This window comes from Lynx canadensis, chromosome D3, assembly GCF_007474595.2.
Source record: "Lynx canadensis isolate LIC74 chromosome D3, mLynCan4.pri.v2, whole genome shotgun sequence".
NCBI classification, from domain to species: Eukaryota; Metazoa; Chordata; class Mammalia; order Carnivora; family Felidae; genus Lynx; species Lynx canadensis.
In genome coordinates this window covers 41,069,548-41,090,634 of record NC_044314.2, presented here as the reverse complement: position 1 = coordinate 41,090,634, position 21,087 = coordinate 41,069,548, and the positions used below count along the sequence as shown (strand labels likewise).

At 40.6% G+C, this 21,087-nt stretch overlaps 1 protein-coding gene across 2 annotated transcripts in view; it reads right to left on the bottom strand.

Moving 5' to 3' along the window:
• The window catches only part of B4GALT6 (beta-1,4-galactosyltransferase 6), a 68,217-nt gene that overhangs the window by 29,508 nt on the left and 17,622 nt on the right, over window positions 1-21,087 (bottom strand). The window contains exons 2-3 of one of the 2 annotated variants that reach the window (XM_030336621.1): window positions 15,113-15,229; window positions 7,338-7,451 (exon numbers count right to left, since the gene is read on the bottom strand). In XM_030336621.1, the coding sequence (XP_030192481.1) occupies window positions 7,338-7,451; window positions 15,113-15,229 (231 nt within the window). Of the gene's footprint in view, window positions 1-7,337; window positions 7,452-15,112; window positions 15,230-21,087 lie in introns of those variants that run through there. The other variant, XM_032595392.1, reaches the window with a different exon arrangement.

Below are 21,087 nucleotides of genomic sequence, written 5' to 3'. Positions count from 1 at the left end.
TGACACAGGGACACACCCTACAATGTGTGCATTTAATGTACTGCTTCTTTCTTGTTCCCAAAAAGCTGTTATGAAATTTATAATGTATCTTGTCAAGAAAATATGGTATATCATATACTCCTCCCGTGATTTCAAATGTTTCCTGGAACCATTTCATTGCCAAGAAGCTTCCATATACTGTACTTCAGTGTCTTCCCTAGAATACCACCCTACCCCTCATCTTAAATGAAAAAGTGTTCTCCCTTTCAAACTGTGCCAAATGCTTGCTTTCCTAGGTCTACAATCTTGGAGCCGGGGATAAAAGAAAGTATTCTGCAGACTTACAGCTACACTCTACAAACACACACACACACACACACACACTTACTTCCTTCTTTCATGAATTCACCTCCTTTGAAGTTTGTGATTTTTAATTGCTTCAAATATCCAGCCTTGTTTACTGACCAGGAGGTACTTTCCCCTCCCCTGTATATCTATTTCTTTCTTTCTTTCTTTCTTTCTTTCTTTCTTTCTTTCTTTCTTTCTTTCTTTTTTATTTAGTACATCATCCTTATAAACTCTGATCTGTATTCATAGCTTAAGCATCACCATTACCTAGGAGGACTGGCAGTGTCAGAATTGAAAGCCAGTCAGCTCTGGCTTAAATTTCTCTCTGCTATATCCTCATTTGCCCAGTCTATCTGGTCTTCTAATAAGCAGCTCAGTAATTTTGGTCATGTGGCTAAAAATCACGAGGCATAGCTGTTTAGAATGAAGGTTACTGGACCCATTCTCAAAGCTCCTATGTCAGTAGACACCCCTGAATCATGTTTGTGGCCACACAGCTGGACATGAACACATTTCACTTGCGGGAACTGCCCACCACTGAGTCCCGCCTTCCTGGCCAACCTCTCATATGTATATGGCTTCCCACTTTATCAGGAACACTGAATAGGCATGAACCCCCTTAACTTTCTCCACCTCATCTCCCAATGAACTATATACACTCTTGCCTCAGGGGAGAAGAGGTTCTTGCTTTCCAAGGCTAATTCCTTGACTTGAACCTACTTCTGTTTCCTGTAAACTTCTCCAGAATCTGGCTCCATGGATACTTCCCTTCTGCTTCCTTATATTTACCATCTCGAGAGTCTCTCTGGAATTCCCCAAAACTTGCTCAAGTCCATATCTTCCTAAAGAGTTCTTCCCTTGCCCCCACCTCCTCCAGATACCTTCCTCCATTCTACTTCCCTTTCCCACCACACTTTTTTTTTAACCAACAAGTTTTTATATCCCTCTAAGTCACTTCTCCGGACAGTGTCTTTTGCACCCTACCCTACCCCTCTACTGAGACTGCATTTGGTGTCGCCTCTGTTTTCTCTATGCCACACTCAATGGCTTGTCACAGGTCTTCATTCCATCTGCTTTGAGGTATGTCACAAGACAGAACATTCTCTCCTCAAAACTGTGTCCTCATTAGCCTCTGGGACACTGCTCCCTGACTCCTTCATGTCCCTGACAGTTCTCTCTTCTGCTACTGACTACCTGTTGCCCCCACAAGTGCCAGTATTCTCCAGGGACCCACCCTTAGCATTCCCGTCTCACTTCCTCTGTTTCTAGCCCAGATCTCTTTGATGAAATTCAGGCCCCAAATTAACTCTCCTGAGCTTTAAACAAGGCCCAAGCCTAACTTCCTCATTAACTTCCTTATTCTCCAAATGTGATGTTTATCCTCCATTACTTGTTTCAGTTAGCAATCACCAAGCCAGAAACTTGCTCATTAGCCCTGATCCCTTGGTTGGCCACCACATCTAGCCGATGGCACCCCTAGAGCTTCTTTTTGGTGCCTTGTCCTCTCTCCAATGCCACAGCCTCGGCATATGCTCTTGTCATTCCTCTTGGCCCAGGCAGAAAGCTCCTTGCTGGTCTTCCAGGTTCTAGTATTTTCCCATTTTCATCCATTTTTCCACTTCTCATCAGAATAATCTTTCTGAATACCATCTTAGTCACACTATTCATCTGCTTAAAGCAGTGGTCTTTGTTCATTTTGTTTTATCCTTTTTTGCCCCAGACCCTTTGAAAACTGCACACTCATCCTAGAGATAGGCACACAGGCCACAAATCAACCTTTTGCATATATGCTCAAGGGCCCTGCTCCTTCTGAGGCCTATCTCATGGATGCCCAGGGACTCCTGGAACCCACATGCCCTCAAGGCCCCTCCCCTCCCTGTCCAGCCTCACTTCCCACCCTGGTCACAGCAGACCACCCTCCATTCTCACAGAACCCTTCAGGCTCTGACACTGTTATCTCAGCTACTAGTGAACTATCTTGCAAGAGCCAATTACAATGTCCCCTCTCACTGACATCTCCCTTTTCCTTTTCGAATGAACCATAGGTTCCCTTTCATCACATAATAACCCATTCATAGTGAGGACGCTGCTTTTCTGTGAGCGTGTTACCTGCTCTGGCTGTTAGACACAGGGCCATTCAGCTTCGTGTCTCCTCTGCCTGCCCCTGTGAACAACCCAAGGCCACTACATGTGCAGCCACGGTTTACTCGAAAATGGTTCCCATCTCTTTTTACAGTACACATGTGCATGATGGTTTGTCACAGTACATATTCTTTGAGCTTCTCTGAAGTGTACTTATCTTGTCCCTTTCTCCTGATTTTCATTTGAGTTATTGAAATTCATCTCAAAAAGTCCTTATAGCTTTTGTTATATTCCTAAGTCTAGCAACTATAGCAATTACCAAGGTTAAACCATAAAGGGAAATATTCCATAAACAGTAAGGACAAAATATATGAAAGTTACTGGAAATGTATTCTGTTCAAAGAATTAAGAGATAGGAAAACTCCAGGCAAGTCTACCTTCATTTTAATGCAAAGTACACGAATGACATTTTCCCCACTCTGCTTCACTCACAAAAATCAAACCATCCACGCTAAGCGCTTATTATTTTTTAGGTCTGGAAAAAGTGAAATTTCTACTTTACTTTGTTAGCAAGGAGAGTCTCACATAAATTTAAGAAAGCTGAAAATGGATTAGCCCTCTGGAGGATCTATAAATACTAACAGTGACAAAGAAGTCATTCATATTGTATAAATAACACACATTAAAACAGATTTTACAGGGGCGCCTAGGTGGCTCAGTTGGTTAAGCATCTGACTTTGGCTCAGGTCATGATCTCATGATCTTTGAGTTCAAGGCCCGCATCGGGCTCTGTGCTGACAGCTCAGAGCCTGGAGCCTGCTTCAGATCCTGTGTCTCCCTCTCTCTCTGCCCCTCCCCCACTCATGCTCTGTCTCTCTCTGTCTCAGAAATGAACAAACATTAAAAAAAATTTATAAAATAGATTTTATGGTATAATTGACTGAATGTAAAATGTTGCTGAAATCCATGAAATCCATTTTATCTAAATTCCAACTGGAAAAGCCACAAGTTTATCTCTATGGTAATCCAGTGCTGGCAGTCCCATTGCTCCACTAGAGAAAAATAAAAAAGAAGCTACAGCTAGATAATCAAACACACCAATGTTAAGCCTCAACTTCACTTTTGGTGAAAATTACAGGAAAATTAAGTATCATTCATACTTGGACAGTTTTCATCAAAGTAGATCTTCTCCCTACACAGACTTCGTTTAACTATTATTTAGGGAGATACTGCATTCAATTATTTTGTGCGATATTATAAAAAGATTTTACACTTAGGTATTTTGGTATGCCATTCTCTATTTTCAATGGCAAATAATCCTGTGAACTTAAAAAAAAAATAGGGATACATAGCTAAGTACAAAACCCCTTCACTCCACCCATTTCTCCCAGGTTTCTCATTCCCTTGATCATCACAATGTGTAGCTCCATCAAAGCAGTGAGGAAGAAAGAGAATATCAAACTAATGTCTATCAAGCTTAAAGCACTGCACTTCTTTTTATCCTTGCAACACTGTGAAGTTGATACAATACTCCCTAGTTTACAGATAGGTGAAGTGAGGCTCTATTTTGCAGAGGTCACATGACTCAGTGAAGGGGCTCTCCTGGATGGCTCAAGTAAGGCCCTCTTGGAAGAAGCCTCATTATATTGGCTGTTCCCACAGCCCCGTTCTAAGTAGTTATTTGTACATGACCAATCTTCTAACTACGACATGGGGGTGGTGCTGGACCCAAAGCCAGCAGCCCATGAGGAGGCCTTCTGTGAAAAGGTGGCTCGCCCAACCAGTGTGATCCTCTCTTGTGAAGAAGACTCTGACGGAAGCAGTGATAAGGAGCAGTAGCAGCGGGACATTCAGTGACAGGGCAGTGAGTGCGCAGCAGGCCTGACAGTCTCTCCAGCACCACGACAGGGACATTTACAAGTTCTGGGCTGGAGGAGAGCAGTGCTAGTAGGAAGGCCTGGCAGGCAGATGCTTTTAAACAGAGTTTAATTAGTACCCATAAAGCAGTAATTAAGAAAATGGCAACTAAACCGAGAACAGAAAGATTTCCTAAGACTGTAAACCCTTGAATATGCAAATGATGAAAATGAAATTATTGTAATCAATATTTCAACAGAACATTACTTAGTGGTTTCAGTACTGCACAGACAAAAACATTCATTTTTAGAAAACCAGGGCTACAATAACAAAGTAATGACAAATACACGGCCACAAAAATCATAGCTTCATTCTCTATTATAAGACAGCAAAGAGACAGGAAGATTCGAGTCAAGTGAGAATCTTTTTTAAAATACCCATGCCCCCTGTCAGATTAATAAAATCACTTAGAGGTTGGGACCAAGAATCACAAAAGTTCCTCAGGCCTGATATAGCCTACTCTAGGCTGGTGGCTAGAATAGGACGTACTGTAGATTGGTGGCTCTCAAAGTGTGGCCCAAGGATCACCAGCACCCAGGAACCTGTTAGGAATGAAAATTCTCAGACCCCACTCAAGATGTATGGAGTCTGAAACTCCGAATGTGGAGCACAGCAACTTGAATTTTAAGACTATCCAGCTGATTCTGATGCACCCCCAAATTTGAGACCCATGGCCTTAGATGACATTGAAAGGGGACTCTTGATTGTAAATATATAATTTCAATAATTTACCAACGATAAACTTTCAGTTTATAAATATGATAGGCAAAGGCCAATTTCTTCAAGAAAGAATACTTATGTAAAGACATAAAAAACACATTTTGATACTGAGTGCTTTAGAACCCAAGGATAAATAAGCAATTCAAAAGGATATTTATTTAATTTTTTAATTACATAGAAATCAACATATAAGCTTATCTGTACAGAGCATGCTTAAAATTGGGGGAGGGGAAACATACAAAGAAAAAAATGCCAAAATGATAGCCCTGCAGCTTCTGAGTGATTATAGTGGGCTTTTTAATGATCATGTACTGTTTTCATAATTTTGAAAAAATATGTATTTTTAAAAATACATATTTTTAAAATACACCATCTTTGTTGCTATCTCATACACAAAAGTTAAGTACAAAATGGTAAAACTATTAGAAGGAAATAAAAGAGTATTTGTACGGCCTGGGAGTAATATAGAAAGCTTTCTTGAGACAGAAAAAGCAAAAACTTTAACACGATTGATACACTTGAAAATATCGTAACTTTTTTTTTTTTTTTTAATTTTTTTTTTCAACGTTTATTTATTTTTGGGACAGAGAGAGACAGAGCATGAACGGGGGAGGGGCAGAGAGAGAGGGAGACACAGAATCGGAAGCAGGCTCCAGGCTCTGAGCCATCAGCCCAGAGCCTGACGCGGGGCTCGAACTCACGGACCGCGAGATCGTGACCTGGCTGAAGTCGGACGCTTTAACCGACGGCGCCACCCAGGCGCCCGAAAATATCGTAACTTTAAACTTCTATAAAACAGAAGATTCCATAAACAAAATGAAAAGACAAGCCAAGGACTGTGAAAAGCTGTTATACAATACATACAGCAGACAATAGGTCATTGTTGGAATATATGTAAAGAACTTCCATTAATCAGGACAAAAGCCCAATTAACCAATATGGAATCAATAAAGCACACAACTGAGTGAGTCACAGGAGAGAAAATTCAAAACCACTCACTAACCCATCAAAAGTTACTCAAACCCATTACTAATGAGAAAAGTGAAAATCCAAACAATGAGATGTCATTTTTTATCTAACAAATTAGAAAATATATTTTTATCACATTAGCAAAAATTTAAAAGTCTATCAATATCAAAATAGTTACATTCATGCTTTGATGTTGAGGATATAAACTGGTACAGCTCCAGGGCACCTGGGTGGTTCAGCTGGTTAAGCATCAGACTCTTGGTTTCGACTCAGGTCATGATCTCACAGTAAGTGGGATTGAGCCCCGCAATGGGCTCTGTGCTGACAGCACAGGGCCTGCTTGGCATTCTCTCTCTCTCCCTCTCTCTCTGCCCTTCTCTGCTCACGTGCTCTCTGTCTCTCTCTCTCAAAAATAAATAAGCACTTGAAAAAAATGAAAATAAAAATAAAAATAAACTGGTACAGCTCCTTTGGTGCAAAACCAAGCCAGCCTATGTAGCAACTCCAGTTCTAGGGATGAACCCTCAAGCATATATGTACTACATGCAGAGAAATCTGTACCGTACTGCTCCCAATAACACTACTTTGTGATAGCAAAAAAGTGGAAACCATGTAAATTTCCATCAGCAGGGAAAAAGGTAAATGGAATGTAGTACCCTTATTCAAACATGTACAATACAGTAATTAAGGAAAATAAGTAGATCTATATGTATCAATGTGGATAGTTCTAAAAAAATTAAGGAAGGGCGCCTGGGTGGCTCAGTCCGACTTTAGCTCAGGTCATGATCTCACGGTTGGTGAGTTTGAATCGGGCTCTGTGCTGACAGCTCAGAGCCTGAAGCCTACTTCCAATTCTGTCTCCCTCTCTCTCTGCCCCTCCCCCACTCATGCTGGCTCTCTCTCTCTCTCTCTCTCTCTCAAAAATAAATATTTAAAAAATTTTTTTTAATTAAGCAAGCAAATTCTAGAAATAATTGTAATCTTAAGACAATTTATATAAATTCTTAACACCTTTGAGACATTATAACTGTCTACCTATTTCTGTAAAAAAATTTTTTTAAATAACCTGTAAGAACACATATCAAACTCACAATAGAGGTTGCTTCTGGGTAAGCGATAAGCTTTTTCTTCAACTTTTCAATCTCCCTCCCACCCCAAAAAAATGCTTTGTCCAAAAAAGAAATATCAAGTAACATGCTACATAACATGAACATTAGCACCCACAGTTAATGATCTGAGCATGGTGTGCTCAAACCATATGATTTGTATTATTTTATTATAACACAAGCAAACAGTTAAGTCAAAAATTAGATGACACTTACGCATATAAGGCAGTTTTTCTGGGCAGGGGAGATATGGTGAATATGTGAAGTTTTCCGGAAGATATGTTGTTGTTTGAACAAGATAATCACTTGAATTATTGCCATCAGGATAATCTTGGAGAGAGAGAAAAAAGTTACAACCAAAAAACTGCCTTTTGCTTTGCTCCTAGTACGAAATATGTCACTACCACTGTGAGAAGGCCTACAGTATGCAATCTACAGAAGTACTTAAAAGCAATTATCTACAAAGAACTAGAGAAAAGCAAACGCAGCTGCCGTGGCTACTCTCCCATTCACCCTTCACTGCTGCTAGAAAAGACCTCTCAGCATGATTTCCCAAGGGAACTGGGAAAAAGTCTAGAGAGCAGCCTGGCCAGATCTGTGCATATATACAGAGCAGGCTTATCTGTAACCATAGGAGAACACCTGCTCCCATCCCTCCCCCGGCTGAGCAAGATCAAAAGGGAATGTGAAAGTATACCAGGGAATCCTCTCCACCGTCAAATGGCCAAGGGTATCCTGGACAACCACACCGTCACAGCACAGTGCTTCTAGTAACCACGGAGCAGAGGGGTGGGAGTAATGTTTTCTCACCACCCCACACTTAAGAAACTGAGATTTACCACTCAAGTTACTTCTGTAATACGGTCCATTTTAAATCTTTTTTTTTTTAATTTTTTTTTAACGTTTATTTATTTTTGGGACAGAGAGAGACAGAGCATGAACGGGGGAGGGCCAGAGAGAGAGGGAGACACAGAATCGGAAGCAGACTCCAGGCTCTGAGCCATCAGCCCAGAGCCTGATGCGGGGCTCGAACTCACGGAGATTGTGACCTGAGCTGAAGTCGGATGCTTAACCGACTGAGCCACCCAGGCACCCCCCATTTAAAATCTTTAAATTACTCATTCCCAATAGCAGGTTGCAGTCCCTGGGGAGCTGTGAAGCTCTATCTCATGTTAGGTCCATTATTTTTAGATACTGCAAGTTATACAGCATACAGGGCACTAGTTAGGGTGCCACAGTCAAATGGGAAGTTCAAATCCTTGCTCCAAAATGCCCTAGCTTTGTGGCACAGGGCAAGACAATGTAGTTTCCCACCTGTGCCTACCTCATGTAGCCATTTTCAGGTTTCAGTTAGAAATGCTCAGAACAGGGGCGCCTGGGTGGCGCAGTCGGTTAAGCGTCCGACTTCAGCCAGGTCACGATCTCACGGTCTGTGAGTTCGAGCCCCGCGTCGGGCTCTGGGCTGATGGCTCGGAGCCTGGAGCCTGTTTCCGATTCTGTGTCTCCCTCTCTCTCTCTGCCCCTCCCCCGTTCATGCTCTGTCTCTCTCTGTCCCAAAAATAAATAAACGTTGAAAAAAAAAAAAAATTAAAAAAAAAAAAAAAAAAAAAAATGCTCAGAACAATCTGGAGCCCATATATATATTCACTGACTAGAGCTATGAGTGACTGGTTCAGAGATGTGCATGTGACTTAACCTGGGACAGTTAGAACCTCAGGAATTTTGAACTTGGAACCAAAGAGATCATGTTTCGGCCCTTCTGTAACAAGGTTCTGAGATTCAGGCCTAAGAACCATGACCTCTATGTAAAATGAGGCCAGTCTAAGAGAATGAGACCAACACGCAGTAAGAGACAAGACTCGGAAACAGCTGATCAAACTACTGTCTGTCTCCTAGGTCATAAACCGTGTCCCCACAGGAAATGAAGCTCTAGCAGACACTTTAGGAAAATGCAAAGATATTCTCTCAATCTCCAGTAATCTGCTCTGTTGAAAGAGTTATTCCTATCTGAACTGGTCTGCATGAAAAGAGAGAAGAAAGAGGAGAAGAGGCATGTGACTGCAAAAAGAGGCCTGTCTGTCAGTGACCAGCAAGCAAAAGGCGAAAGGTAAAAATCACATACCTCACTAAACTGGAAAAGCTAAACCCTCTCACTGTGGAAAAATGGTAGAATCCTGGCAATTGAATATGAATTATATTAGAATAACCAAATACCAAACACCTGCATACTTTTTGCCTAACATAGATATTCACTCATCATCAAAATGAATTTGACAAGGGATGCAGCCCGGGCTCCAGGATGGCACTTCCGAGCAAAGAGACTCTCCCCACCCCCAGGCACACCTGCTGGACCGGACCCTGCAGAGGCTGCAAGAGGAGGTATAAGGGGATCTGGTACCAAGGAGAAGACAGAAGCTGGAGGAGAAGGTCCAATTCTAAAGGACTACATGGAAATCCCAGTTATGAATTTGGCAGGGCACGGGGAAGGGTTTAAGGGAAGTGCATTTACTGCCAGGAAACCCCACGATAAGATGTACAACTGCTAAGGCCTATTCCGCCAGGAAGCTGGAAAGCCCCGGCGACAGAATCCTCCCAATGCCCCTCTCCAGAGGAGCCCTGGAAAGCACTCAACAAAGAAAATCCTCCAACCCAAAGGGGAGGGGGCGTTTAGTGGACATTAATTGTTTTGTAAGCCCAGGGACACACCAAGAGCATTGAGACCCCTCTAGCAGTCCACACCCTATATGTCCCCCATATATATCTGAATGATTTAAGATACTGAACATAAGGGGCGCCTGGGTGGCGCAGTCGGTTAAGCGTCCGACTTCAGCCAGGTCACGATCTCGCGGTCCGTGAGTTCGAGCCCCGCGTCAGGCTCTGGGCTGATGGCTCAGAGCCTGGAGCCTGTTTCCGATTCTGTGTCTCCCTCTCTCTCTGCCCCTCCCCTGTTCATGCTCTGTCTCTCTCTGTCCCAAAAATAAATAAACGTTGAAAAAAAATTTTTTTTAAAAAAAAGATACTGAACATAAAACAAGTGTAAGTCCATTAAAGTTCTGATTCTTTCCTTAAGATGCTTTTTTTTTTTAATTTTTTTTTAACGTTTTTATTTATTTTTGAGACAGAGAGAGACAGAGCATGAACGGGGGAGGGTCAGAGAGAGAGAGGGAGACACAGAATCTGAAACAGGCTCCAGGCTCTGAGCGGTCAGCACAGAGCCCGACGTGGGGCTCGAACTCACGGACCGCGAGATCATGACCTGAGCCGAAGTCGGACGCTTAACTGACTGAGCCACCCAGGCGCCCCTCCTTAAGATGCTTTTTAAAAAATATATCCAGATATAGATCAAATTTCAAGTTATATTCAAAAAACTTTTCTTCATTTATGGGGACTCGTACTATAGTAGGCATTTACTATACACTATGCATTTGTAGGAGCTAAAAACAGCAGATAAATAAGGTTGTCCCTGGCCTTTATGTGTTCAGAAGATTCATTTTCTTATAATCCTGAGGCAGATAAATATTAACATTCTCAAAATTCCCAAGCAATTTCTTCATGTCATGTAGTTAACTTTAAATAAGAGTATTTTCTTATTGTGCATAATTTATTATTTGTTGTTATTAATGTCTGGCTCCTTCTTTTAGCCACATGCTATGATTCTATAAATCTACATCCAACTCACAGAAGTTATAAGCTCTCTAGACATTTCTGTAAAACAAACTGTTAACGATAGCTCCCCCTGGGAAGCCTGGTGGCAACAGGAGGTCTGGAGGATTGTTTCACTTTTTATTTTAGTGCTAGAATGACTGAGTCTTTCGCAAAGTACCCTTGCATCAGTTTTTAAAGAACCATTAAAAATAAAACAAACCTCAAAGACACACAACAGGAATATATTCACTTCCTTTAAACACAAAGTTTTGGAGCTAAACATGTTATTCTTGGCCACATCATCACAAATGATCATAAGGGTCTCAACTCATTGCCAGACTTACAGAAAAGTCTCTGTACCCCTTGAGTACTGCGTCCAGTGGGACTTATGTTATCCCAATGTATTATGTATAAATCCATCCACTCAACCCCTGCCACTAGTCTGAATATCTTTTTTTTGAAATCAAATTGCCTTTGATTTCCAGTATCTAATAAAGTATCTACAACATGGTAAAAAAAATTACTGTAAATGAACACCTCACAACTGATAATACAGCCAACAATTTAAGCTTTTGGAGACTATACTGTAATAAACCCACAAAATCATTATTCCCACAAAAGTGCTTAGGTCCATCAAGTAGAACCACTGCTTTCAAAATCAGGAGCAGTTTTAAAAGGTTATGCACGATAGATGCAGTTGAGACTGATCTACCACAACTGCTGTAAAATATAGACATTATTTCATCTAATGAATGGATGGATGAAAACACAATGAGCCTTCTTCCTCTCTTCTAGAGCCACACCTGAAGGAAAGAGAGACACAGAATGAAAACTGCTGGGCAGATCCCCTCCTCAGCTCTCATAGGACCTTATGACTAATGGAAAAAGGACCCTCAAGGGCGTAGTTTTTCCCACAAACGGCAGCTTAAAACAGGTACAGAAACTCAGTGAGAGTTCTAGCCTGTTTACCACTGCCTTATGGTATGTTGCCTGTGGCGTCTCAGACCCTGCATCTATCAAACGAGGAAGTGTGCTGGGTTATTTCTAACAAACCTACCACTTCTAACGCTGCATGACAACTATCCTCTGCTTCGGTAATTATTCACTGATTACATCTTGTTTTCTAAACTTGACTAACTCTGTAGCTATAAGGCAAAGCATCATTTGATCATGAGAGTGTGTAATTTCTTTACAAAAGTATTACATGCAGTATGTATTTATATTTGGTGCTTCAGAAAGCCAGTTAAAAACCCTTTTCTGAAATCAAATGTGTGCTTAGAAATATCACAATCTATTTGCGATCAAGTGTTAAATTTTAAATGAGCCAGTACATGTTAATCGATTTTCCCCTAGAGTTCAGTTAGCTCTTTGTACACCTTATTGGCCATTATCTCCTTTTTGCAGATTATATCTGTATGTCTGTGCAGAAATAAACTGCATTATATTGGTGCACCTGGATGGCTCAGCCGGTTAAGCATCTGAGTCTTGATTTCCACTCAGGTCATAGTCTCAAGGTCATGGGATTGAGCCCTGGGTCAGACTCTGTGCTGAGCATGGAGCCTGTTTGGGATTCTCTCTCTCTCTTCCCCTCACCCATTCACACACGCCCGTGCTTGCACGTGCACACACGCACACACTCTCTCTCTCTCCCAAAATGAATAAACTTAAAAGAAAAGAAATAACAGTATTATAAATAACCATGTATGCTTCCATCTCTCCCAAAAGCCTAGAGATCCTCATACAAAGGGAGGATATTGTTCTTAATGTTGTATCTCCAGTATCTAGTAAAGTACACTAACTATACCAATTGTTCAATATCAGTGAACATGGCAAAAGCCTCACAGTTGCCTACTCAAACTCCATTTTCTCTTTCTCCTTAAGTAACAGAACCCCAATTTCATTCAAAGCACCAGTGTACCCAGCTCAAAGACTGTAATTTATAGCCCGTTATAACAAAGTCCTGGCCAATGAGATTTAAACAAAGATACCATGTGAAACTTCTGGGAAGTCTCCTTAAAAGGGTCCCTCTGTTCTTCCCTCTTCCTTTCTTCCTTCTTACTGACCCAAGTACAAATATAAGGACCGGGGCCCTATAACAACCTCAGACTTAAAACTCTGTGACAGAACAGAAGATGGAAGGCGTGTGAGGACACTCTCCACCACAGCCACAGATAGCCAACTTCCAGACATAATATAAAGCCTCATGTGCTTAAGCCACTGCAGCCGGGTCTTTCTTATGACCAATCCCGATCTGTAGCTGATACAATGACTGTCCCCAGAGAACAGTGTTACCACCAGTGAAGGAATCACGTGAGAAGTTTTCAAAGGTTGACAAAAGTAAGCCAACTCTTACCAAAGCTGGCATTGGTTGTTAGGTCACTATTGAAAATACGAGATGGAAGGGGCACCTGCGTGGCTCAATCGGTTGAACGTCCAACTTCGGCCCGGGTCATGATCTCACAGTTTGTGAGTTCAAGCCCTGCGTCGGGCTCTGTGCTGACAGCTCAGAGCCTGGAGCCTGCTTCAGATTGTGTGTCTCCCTCTCTCTCTGCCCCTCCCCCACTCATACTCTGACTCTCTCTCTCTCTCTCTCAGAATAAGTAAACATTAAAAAAAAATTTTTTTTAAAAGAAAGAAAATATGAGATGGTAAAGGGGAAAAGAGGATTTCCCCATTTATTTCTTGTCTTCCAGTTGTGGGGTCTTGACTCAGTAATAAATTCTCTTAATCAAGCTCAATGTTCTCACATAAAACTTATTCATGCCCCAGGAAAAGAACCTGATCATGCACAGAAGTCCAGCACTCCCTTACACGAATACAGTAACCTAAAGATGCTGAGTATTTCTGTTCAGTGGAGTGAACTTTTAGTGAACACTTTCACAATCAACTTATTCAACCAGAACAAGTCCTAAAGAAGCTTTTATAATATATAAGGAGTTTAAACTGCTCCTAACATTGACCTACTAGTCAGAAGACCAATTAAAGCAGAAGACCAGTTAACAAGATTTTTACTATACTATTAAAATTCCAAGTACAATGACAGTCTTTCTAAAAGAAATTTCTTTAAAGTTAAAAGGGAGAAAACAAGAGGGTTTTGATTTGTGACATCATCAAACAAATCAGGCAAATGGCTAGAATGGATTTTGCAGAAGCATGTGTGAAATTAAATTAAGAATCAATATGATACAGTCTTGAATTTTTTAGAAGGGTAAAACTATTACCCACCTTAACAGACATTTTAAGAAGATCTATGGTTGGAAGATAGGGACTTCCTATTAATAGAGTGTGTGTGTGTGTGTGTGTGTGTGTGTGTGTGTATCTGCCTCTTGTTTACAATGGCACATTGGAGAACTACTGACATAAATTAAATCTTTTTTTTTTTAATGTTTATTTATTTTTGAGAGAGACAGAGACAGAATGCGAGTGGGTTGGGGCAGAGAGAGAAGGAGGCACAGAATCTGAAGTAGGCTCCAGGCTCTGAGCTATCAGCACAGAGCCTGACGCGGGGCTCAAACTCACAAGCTGTGAGATCATGGCCTGAGCTGAAGTCAGACGCTCAACCGACTGAGTCGCCCAGGCGCTCCAAATCTTTAATTTTAACTGCTTAAAATGAGAATATAGAGGATGCAACAAGTGACAATGAATCATTAAAACCTTTAAGTAACCTCTAATAACACTTCAGGAGACACCGCAGAAACTCTGCCACATGGGGGCATGAGCATTCTTCCACAGTAGTTAAAGCTATTTACATCAAGTCTACCTTCATTCACTACTTGGGCATATTACTTAAGTTTTAACCAAATGTGATTGTGATGGAGAGTCTACTTCCAGATAATATTTTTAAAGAAGAACAGCTAGCTACGGATTTCCAATCTTCAATAATTTCTCCTGAAGCCCCCTTAAAAAGCCATACAATTATTAAGAATCTTCTGCAATTAAAAACAGTAAGTATTTTCTAGACATAGTTGAAAAACATTTTAGGAGTCAGAATGGGCATAAAGAGAGACAGCAAAAGGACTAACATGGATAAACTACTCTCTCTGTGGTTAATTCCTCTTGACAATAGGTGAATTGGAAAAGCTTTTTGCATTTTATGTTTGCAGGAATTAAGTATCTTTGGACAAAACCCCCGTCCCCTCTGTGAGAACACTTTTACATATCCTAAAACACGGGACAGCCCTGGCTCACGCAGTACAAGAACCTTCCCGCAGTCAGTAGGAGACACCTTCATCATTAACAGAGTTACTTAGAGACAAAACCAGAGGCTGCGAGACTTGGTTTACCTCTTTTCGCTACAAACGTTAAGAAACAGAAGCAGAGCAGGAGGAAGCAGCTAGCCATCTCACCTGTACCGTTGAGTGTGGTGTTCTTGTTTGTGTACAGCCTGATCATATGTCCTATGGTTTTCACATTTTCTCTCAACATTATTCCTCGAGCTTGTACCATGAAGAGATACGTGTTGGCTACAAAAGAAAAAAGATGAAGTATCATGACTCAGTATGCTTTTGTTTTTAATTTAATAAAATAATAGTCAGAATGAGGAACTGTCCAACAAACCCCAACTGACTCAATCAGCATGTCCAAAGAGAAAACAGAAATATAAAATGATTACTTCCCATTATCAAAAACTTATAAAAACAGGGGTGCTTGGCTGGCTCAGTGGGGAGAGCATGGGATTCTTGATCTCAGGGTTTTAAGTTGGAGCCCCAAGTTAGGAATAGAGATTTCTTAAAAATAAATAAATAAATAAAAAACAACAAACAAAAACATAAAACAAACTGCTTTTTTAAAACAATAAAAATGAAAAATTTAATGTTTATTTATTTTTGAGACAGAGAGAGACAGAGCATGAACGGGGGAGGGTCAGAGAGAGGGAGACACAGAATCTGAAATAGGCTCCAGGCTCTGAGCTGTTAGCACAGAGCCCGACGCGGGGCTTGAACTCACTGACCGCAAGATCATGACCTGAGCCGAAGTCGGCCGCTCAACCGACTGAGCCACCCAGGCGCCCCAAAAATGAAAAATTTAAGTAGTGATGTCCACTAAATAGAATGAGACTAACTGAATATCATAATTCCTTTATTCATAAATTACTTTCTACCATAAAATATACTTAGAAATTTCAAAAAAGGCATTTTACTACAAATATACAATCACATAATATACTTTCTCTAATTCTATATTAATTCCCTCAAATCAAAACTCCAACAAAGGCAAGCATTTCTTTATCTAATTATAAATGTATCATAAATCACCACATCTAGTATGAATATGAATCTCACAATAGATCTTGCAAATTCTCAGTGTCTTTGGGGAAGGAGAGTTAGGGGGCAGAATGACCTAGAATCAACACCTATTTTGGTAATTTCTCTCTACTGAGTTAATTTCTTGGAACGTTTACACTCCCTTTGAATCACAAATCTACCTACCAGGATTGTAAAAGCAGACACAATCAAAATCAATGTGCATTTTCAAGTTGGTACATTTAATTCTTAGTGGTTAAGTGCTTCGAACTAGGCCCCAAATTTCTTTCTTTGGGAGAAACTGGTAAATTGACCAAGATTACAAAAATCTCTGCCTTTAACAGATGCCAGGCCTCTTCAGAGAGGCACAGAAGTAATCAAAAGATCCTTTCTTTGTCAGTCCTGATTCTACAAGCACAATGCAGGCATAACTTTGGACAGCTCACAGAATCTTGGCTTCCTCCCCTAAAAAAGGCAGTACTGACCTGGCTGTTCTCTAGAGCCCCTTCTTCTCTAAATTCTCCAAGCATACGGCCAAAACATCATGAACTCCACACAGTCAAAGGGAGGAGGATCACTTTCATGGCAAAACCAAAAAACTGCAAGGTTCACCTAATGACTCCTAGGATTTTAAAATAATCTGACCCTGAACACTGTAATGACACTCTCAAAAAATGAATGCCAAGTGAAAAAATCTTAAATGCCAACTAATTTTCTGGGTCTTATTCTACTTCCTTGAGATGATACAAAGAGATGAGCAAAATGTAATGTTTACTACCTCCTTTCCCATTTTTTATGTAAATGTTAATTTGCTCAAAATACAAAGGAGCAAAGTAAATAAAACTAGTAGAGAACAGAGTAAAATAACACTCTCCTCTTACCTTCAATCTGTAACAGAGACAGAAACAGAAATCCAAGCTTCACATAAGTTTTACCTCAATCATTTTAAGAGCAAGTCTACATCCTCTCTAGAAAGCAGTCTTATAATTATATATATATAACTCATTTAGGCTTGAATTTATTACACCCGTGGGTTTACAAACACAAGTTTTTATTACATTTTTGCCCTTCGGTGGACTTTAAAAGAAAGAAGAAAAGAAAACAAAGTGCAAAATGAAAACAAAAGAATAACCAACCAAAACAAATGTAGGAAAACAAAACTTCAACTGAATTGATACAGGCAAAAACCATCAAATAGAAAACTAATGCCAACTGGTTTTCAACACCCTGGATCATTTAAACTTGAACTTACATAGGAAATTTATTGTCCGTGATGTAAATACCTTGTAACACTTGTTCCATTACAAACTGGGGAAAAGACCTGTCATGAAGCAGCCCCTGTCAAAGTCTTGAGGCCCCTGTCAAAGTCTTAGTCTCCAGGAAACAGTACTGAGCCTAAGCAAGGATATGCTAGTAAGAATGTAGATGCACTACTATGTGTCCTAGAAATGGAATTTTTTTTAACTACATTGCTTTTACTTTTTTTTTTTTTTTAAATTTTTTTTTTTTCAACGTTTATTTATTTTTGGGACAGAGAGAGACAGAGCATGAATGGGCGAGGGGCAGAGAGAGAGGGAGACACAGAATCGGAAACAGGTTCCAGGCTCCGAGCCATCAGCCCAGAGCCCGACGTGGGGCTCGAACTCACGGACCGCGAGATCGTGACCTGGCTGAAGTCGGACGCTTAACCGACTGCGCCACCCAGGCGCCCCAACATTGCTTTTACTTTTAACACACCAACTCATATACAGAAAATTGTCTGACATCTTGAAGCCAAGTCAGATTTAAGCAGCAAGGAAAACATCTGGTATAGAAAAGAAACATCAAAGTCAAATGATCCTAAAAACTTCAAAACATCAGGTAACAAAACTGCTAAGGAACATTAAAAAATAAAAAAAAATTTTTTAAAAATGCCTGCCGGCAACTGTGACAAAGGTGAACCATTTACTGAAAGAATGCATTTACTACTCATTAGATGGATAGAGAAAAAAATTCAGGAAAGCAAGACACCAAGCCCTCCAAATGGAAAATCTATTAGTTTGTCTTAAATCATTTACAGCTAATTGAGTTACATTCCTTAGGTTAATGGTCCTCGTGGGTTTAATCCCCAAAGATCAAAATCCATTAGGGAATGAAGCTGTTTTGTTTAGAGTTGTCATTAATGGGAAGAATGCAAGGTGTCAAAGTATTGCAAGGCACACTAAACCAGCATGAAAATGGTTCCAACTACCTGATTTCCAAACACCCTACATTATTAACCACACTCAAACAACCATATGACTGCTAATTATCACGAATATAAAATGGAATATCTTACTGGCAAACCAACAAATTCGACAAAATCCTCTTCTAAAATTTCTCTTCCAAGGGTAAGAAACTGCATTTCAGAAAACAAATAGGAAAATCTCTCTCAGCTTTGCCCTTTGGTCTTGAGACAACTCAGAAATACACTAAAAATTACCACTGCTTAATTAAAATCATGCCCTGTTCTCTAGTTAATTTGCTATTTGGCTCTGCTTTATGAGACAAATTTATTTACATTGTTCTGCTTTTGGGGTGGGGAGGGGGTACCTATAACTTAACAAAAACAAAAAAACTTCAAAAATCAACAGTTTACAACTTCCAGACATCTCACCCTGGGTTTGCGAGGCAAGAAATTTATGAACTTGCCTCATTCTCAACATCAGAAAACTAAGGAATGTACTGTGTCTCCCCATCTCTTTCCACATCCAGCTTTGTTCAGTGAAAAAGTATTCAGTATTCAGTGAAAAAAGACAAGGAGTATGTGCCAGTCTGCACTGATCTGGAAACGTTTCCTGAGCTTCAAAGGCCTCAAACACAATATCCCCTACCTTGCGACACGCTAGCACAGATCCTTTAACAGAATGTAACCCAGTGAAGGAGATTATGTGAGTTAGGTACATTTTAAGTGTAGCACTGTAGCTAAGAGGTGCAAGAAATACAACTTGGGGTGACAGTATTTAAGAGTGGGAATTGGGGTGCCTGGGTGGCTCAGTCAGTTAAGCGGCCAACTTAGGACCTGAGCGGCCAGCTCAGGTCATGATTTCACAGCCCATGAGTTCCAGCCCCGCTTTGGGCTCTGTGCTGACAGCTCAGAGCCTGGAACCTGTTTCAGATTCTGTGTCTCCCTCTCTCTGACCCTCCCCCGTTCATGCTCTGTCTCTGTCTCAAAAATAAATAAACGTTAAAAAAAATAAAAATAATAAAAATAAGAGTGGGAAATATGGCAGTGAATTACTGTAAGAAAAATGATCCAGAGAAGAGATAAATTCAGATGCATGGAGAGAGACCGCAAATAGGGTCACATAGATAAAAGATCCCAAGATGAATTAGTCTGAGCTTGAACACAGTGCAGGAGAAAGAGGAAATGGTCAACTATATCAAATGCCAGGAAGGCTAAGAAGAAAAACTAAAAAGAATAGCTTGGGGTGCCTGGGTGGCTCAGTCAGTTAGGCATCCCACTCTTGATTTCAGCTCAGGTCATGATCTCGCAGTTCGTGAGATTGCACCCTGCATCTGTCCACATGGAGCCTACATGGAATTCTCTCTCTCTCACTCTCTGCCTCTCCCCCCATCAAAATAAATAAAGAAACTTAAAAAAAAAATAACAGCTTAAAAAAGTAAAACACTAATATTCAGTACATACTCTTTACCAGGAATCCTTAGAAAAGCTTCACATACACTAACCGAATTAATCCTTACAAGCAACCATACAAGATAGGTACTAATATCATTCCCATTTTACAGAGTAAAAAAAAAAAAAAAAAAAAAATGAGACATGGTTAAGTAATTTGCTCAAGGTCACACAGTTATCAGGTGGTGGTGGAGGCAGAATTCAAATCCCAGCAGTTTAGTTCTTTACCACCATACTATTTAGCCTCTTAAAAATGCTATTAGGAGATCACTGTCAATCTTTTAAGAGAAGAGTTTCTGGGAAGCAATGGAAACAAAAGGCAAACAGGAAAGAGTAAAGTGGGTAGTGGCAAAGTGAAAACAATTTTCAGAGAAAATTGTGAGAGCAAAGTCAAGGGAAAGTGGGTTTTGTTTTTTAGGAGAAACCTGAGCATGACTGTGGCCTAAGTAGAGGGAAGAAAAAGTACATTTAAATTTAAGGCACAAAAAGAAGTAAGAGGAAGGACAGGAAAGCACATTTCCACTGATGGGACAGTGTACGTAGAGGCTGTGGGGTACACAGGTGTTGAGCATATCCAGGAGTAAACAACCCAACTTGAGTAGAGTTTGGAAGCAATGGAAAATAATTTGTAAAGGTCCACGTGGATGGATGGTGTGGAGGAAAAAAAAAACACAGAAGAAAAAAGGGGAGCGGACTTGAGGTCATTGTGAAGATGAGAAGTAATGTTAACAATGGTGAGAAAGTGCCAGAAGTATAAGGTTAGGAAGACCGTGGACTGGGGAGGTGCAAGGGAGAACAGGTCACAGCTATGGGGACTTGGCACATGGGAGGATGGAAGACAAGGACCAGACTGCCTGATGGCCACCAAGAGAGACCAAGAGAGACGTCAGTGGGATAGGAGGTGGAGCTGGAAGGTTCTGAACTGATGCAGGCATATCTCAGAGACACTGCTGCAGTGGTCTGCTGCGACCACCACAATAGATTCTTTTTTATTTATTTATTTATTTATTTATTTATTTATTTATTTATTTTACTATAATAAATCAAGTCAAACAAACGTTGTCACTTCCCAGTGCGTCCAAGAGCTACACTTGCACTGTACTCTAAGTGTGCAACAGCTTTATGTCTTAAAAGTAATGTACATACCTTTTTTTTTTTTAATGTTTATTTATTTTTGAGACAGACAGAGCACGAGCAGGGGAGGGGCAGAGAGAGAGAGGGAGACACAGAATCCGAAGCAGGCTCCAGGCTCAGAGCCCGAAGTGAGACTCGAGCCCATGAAGCACGAGATCATGACCTGAGCTGAAGTCGGATGCTCAACCGACTGAGCCACCCAGGTGCCCCAAAAAGCAATGTAATACCTTAACTAAAAAATACTTTATTGCTAAAAAATGTTAATCATCATCTGAGCTTTCAGCAAGTA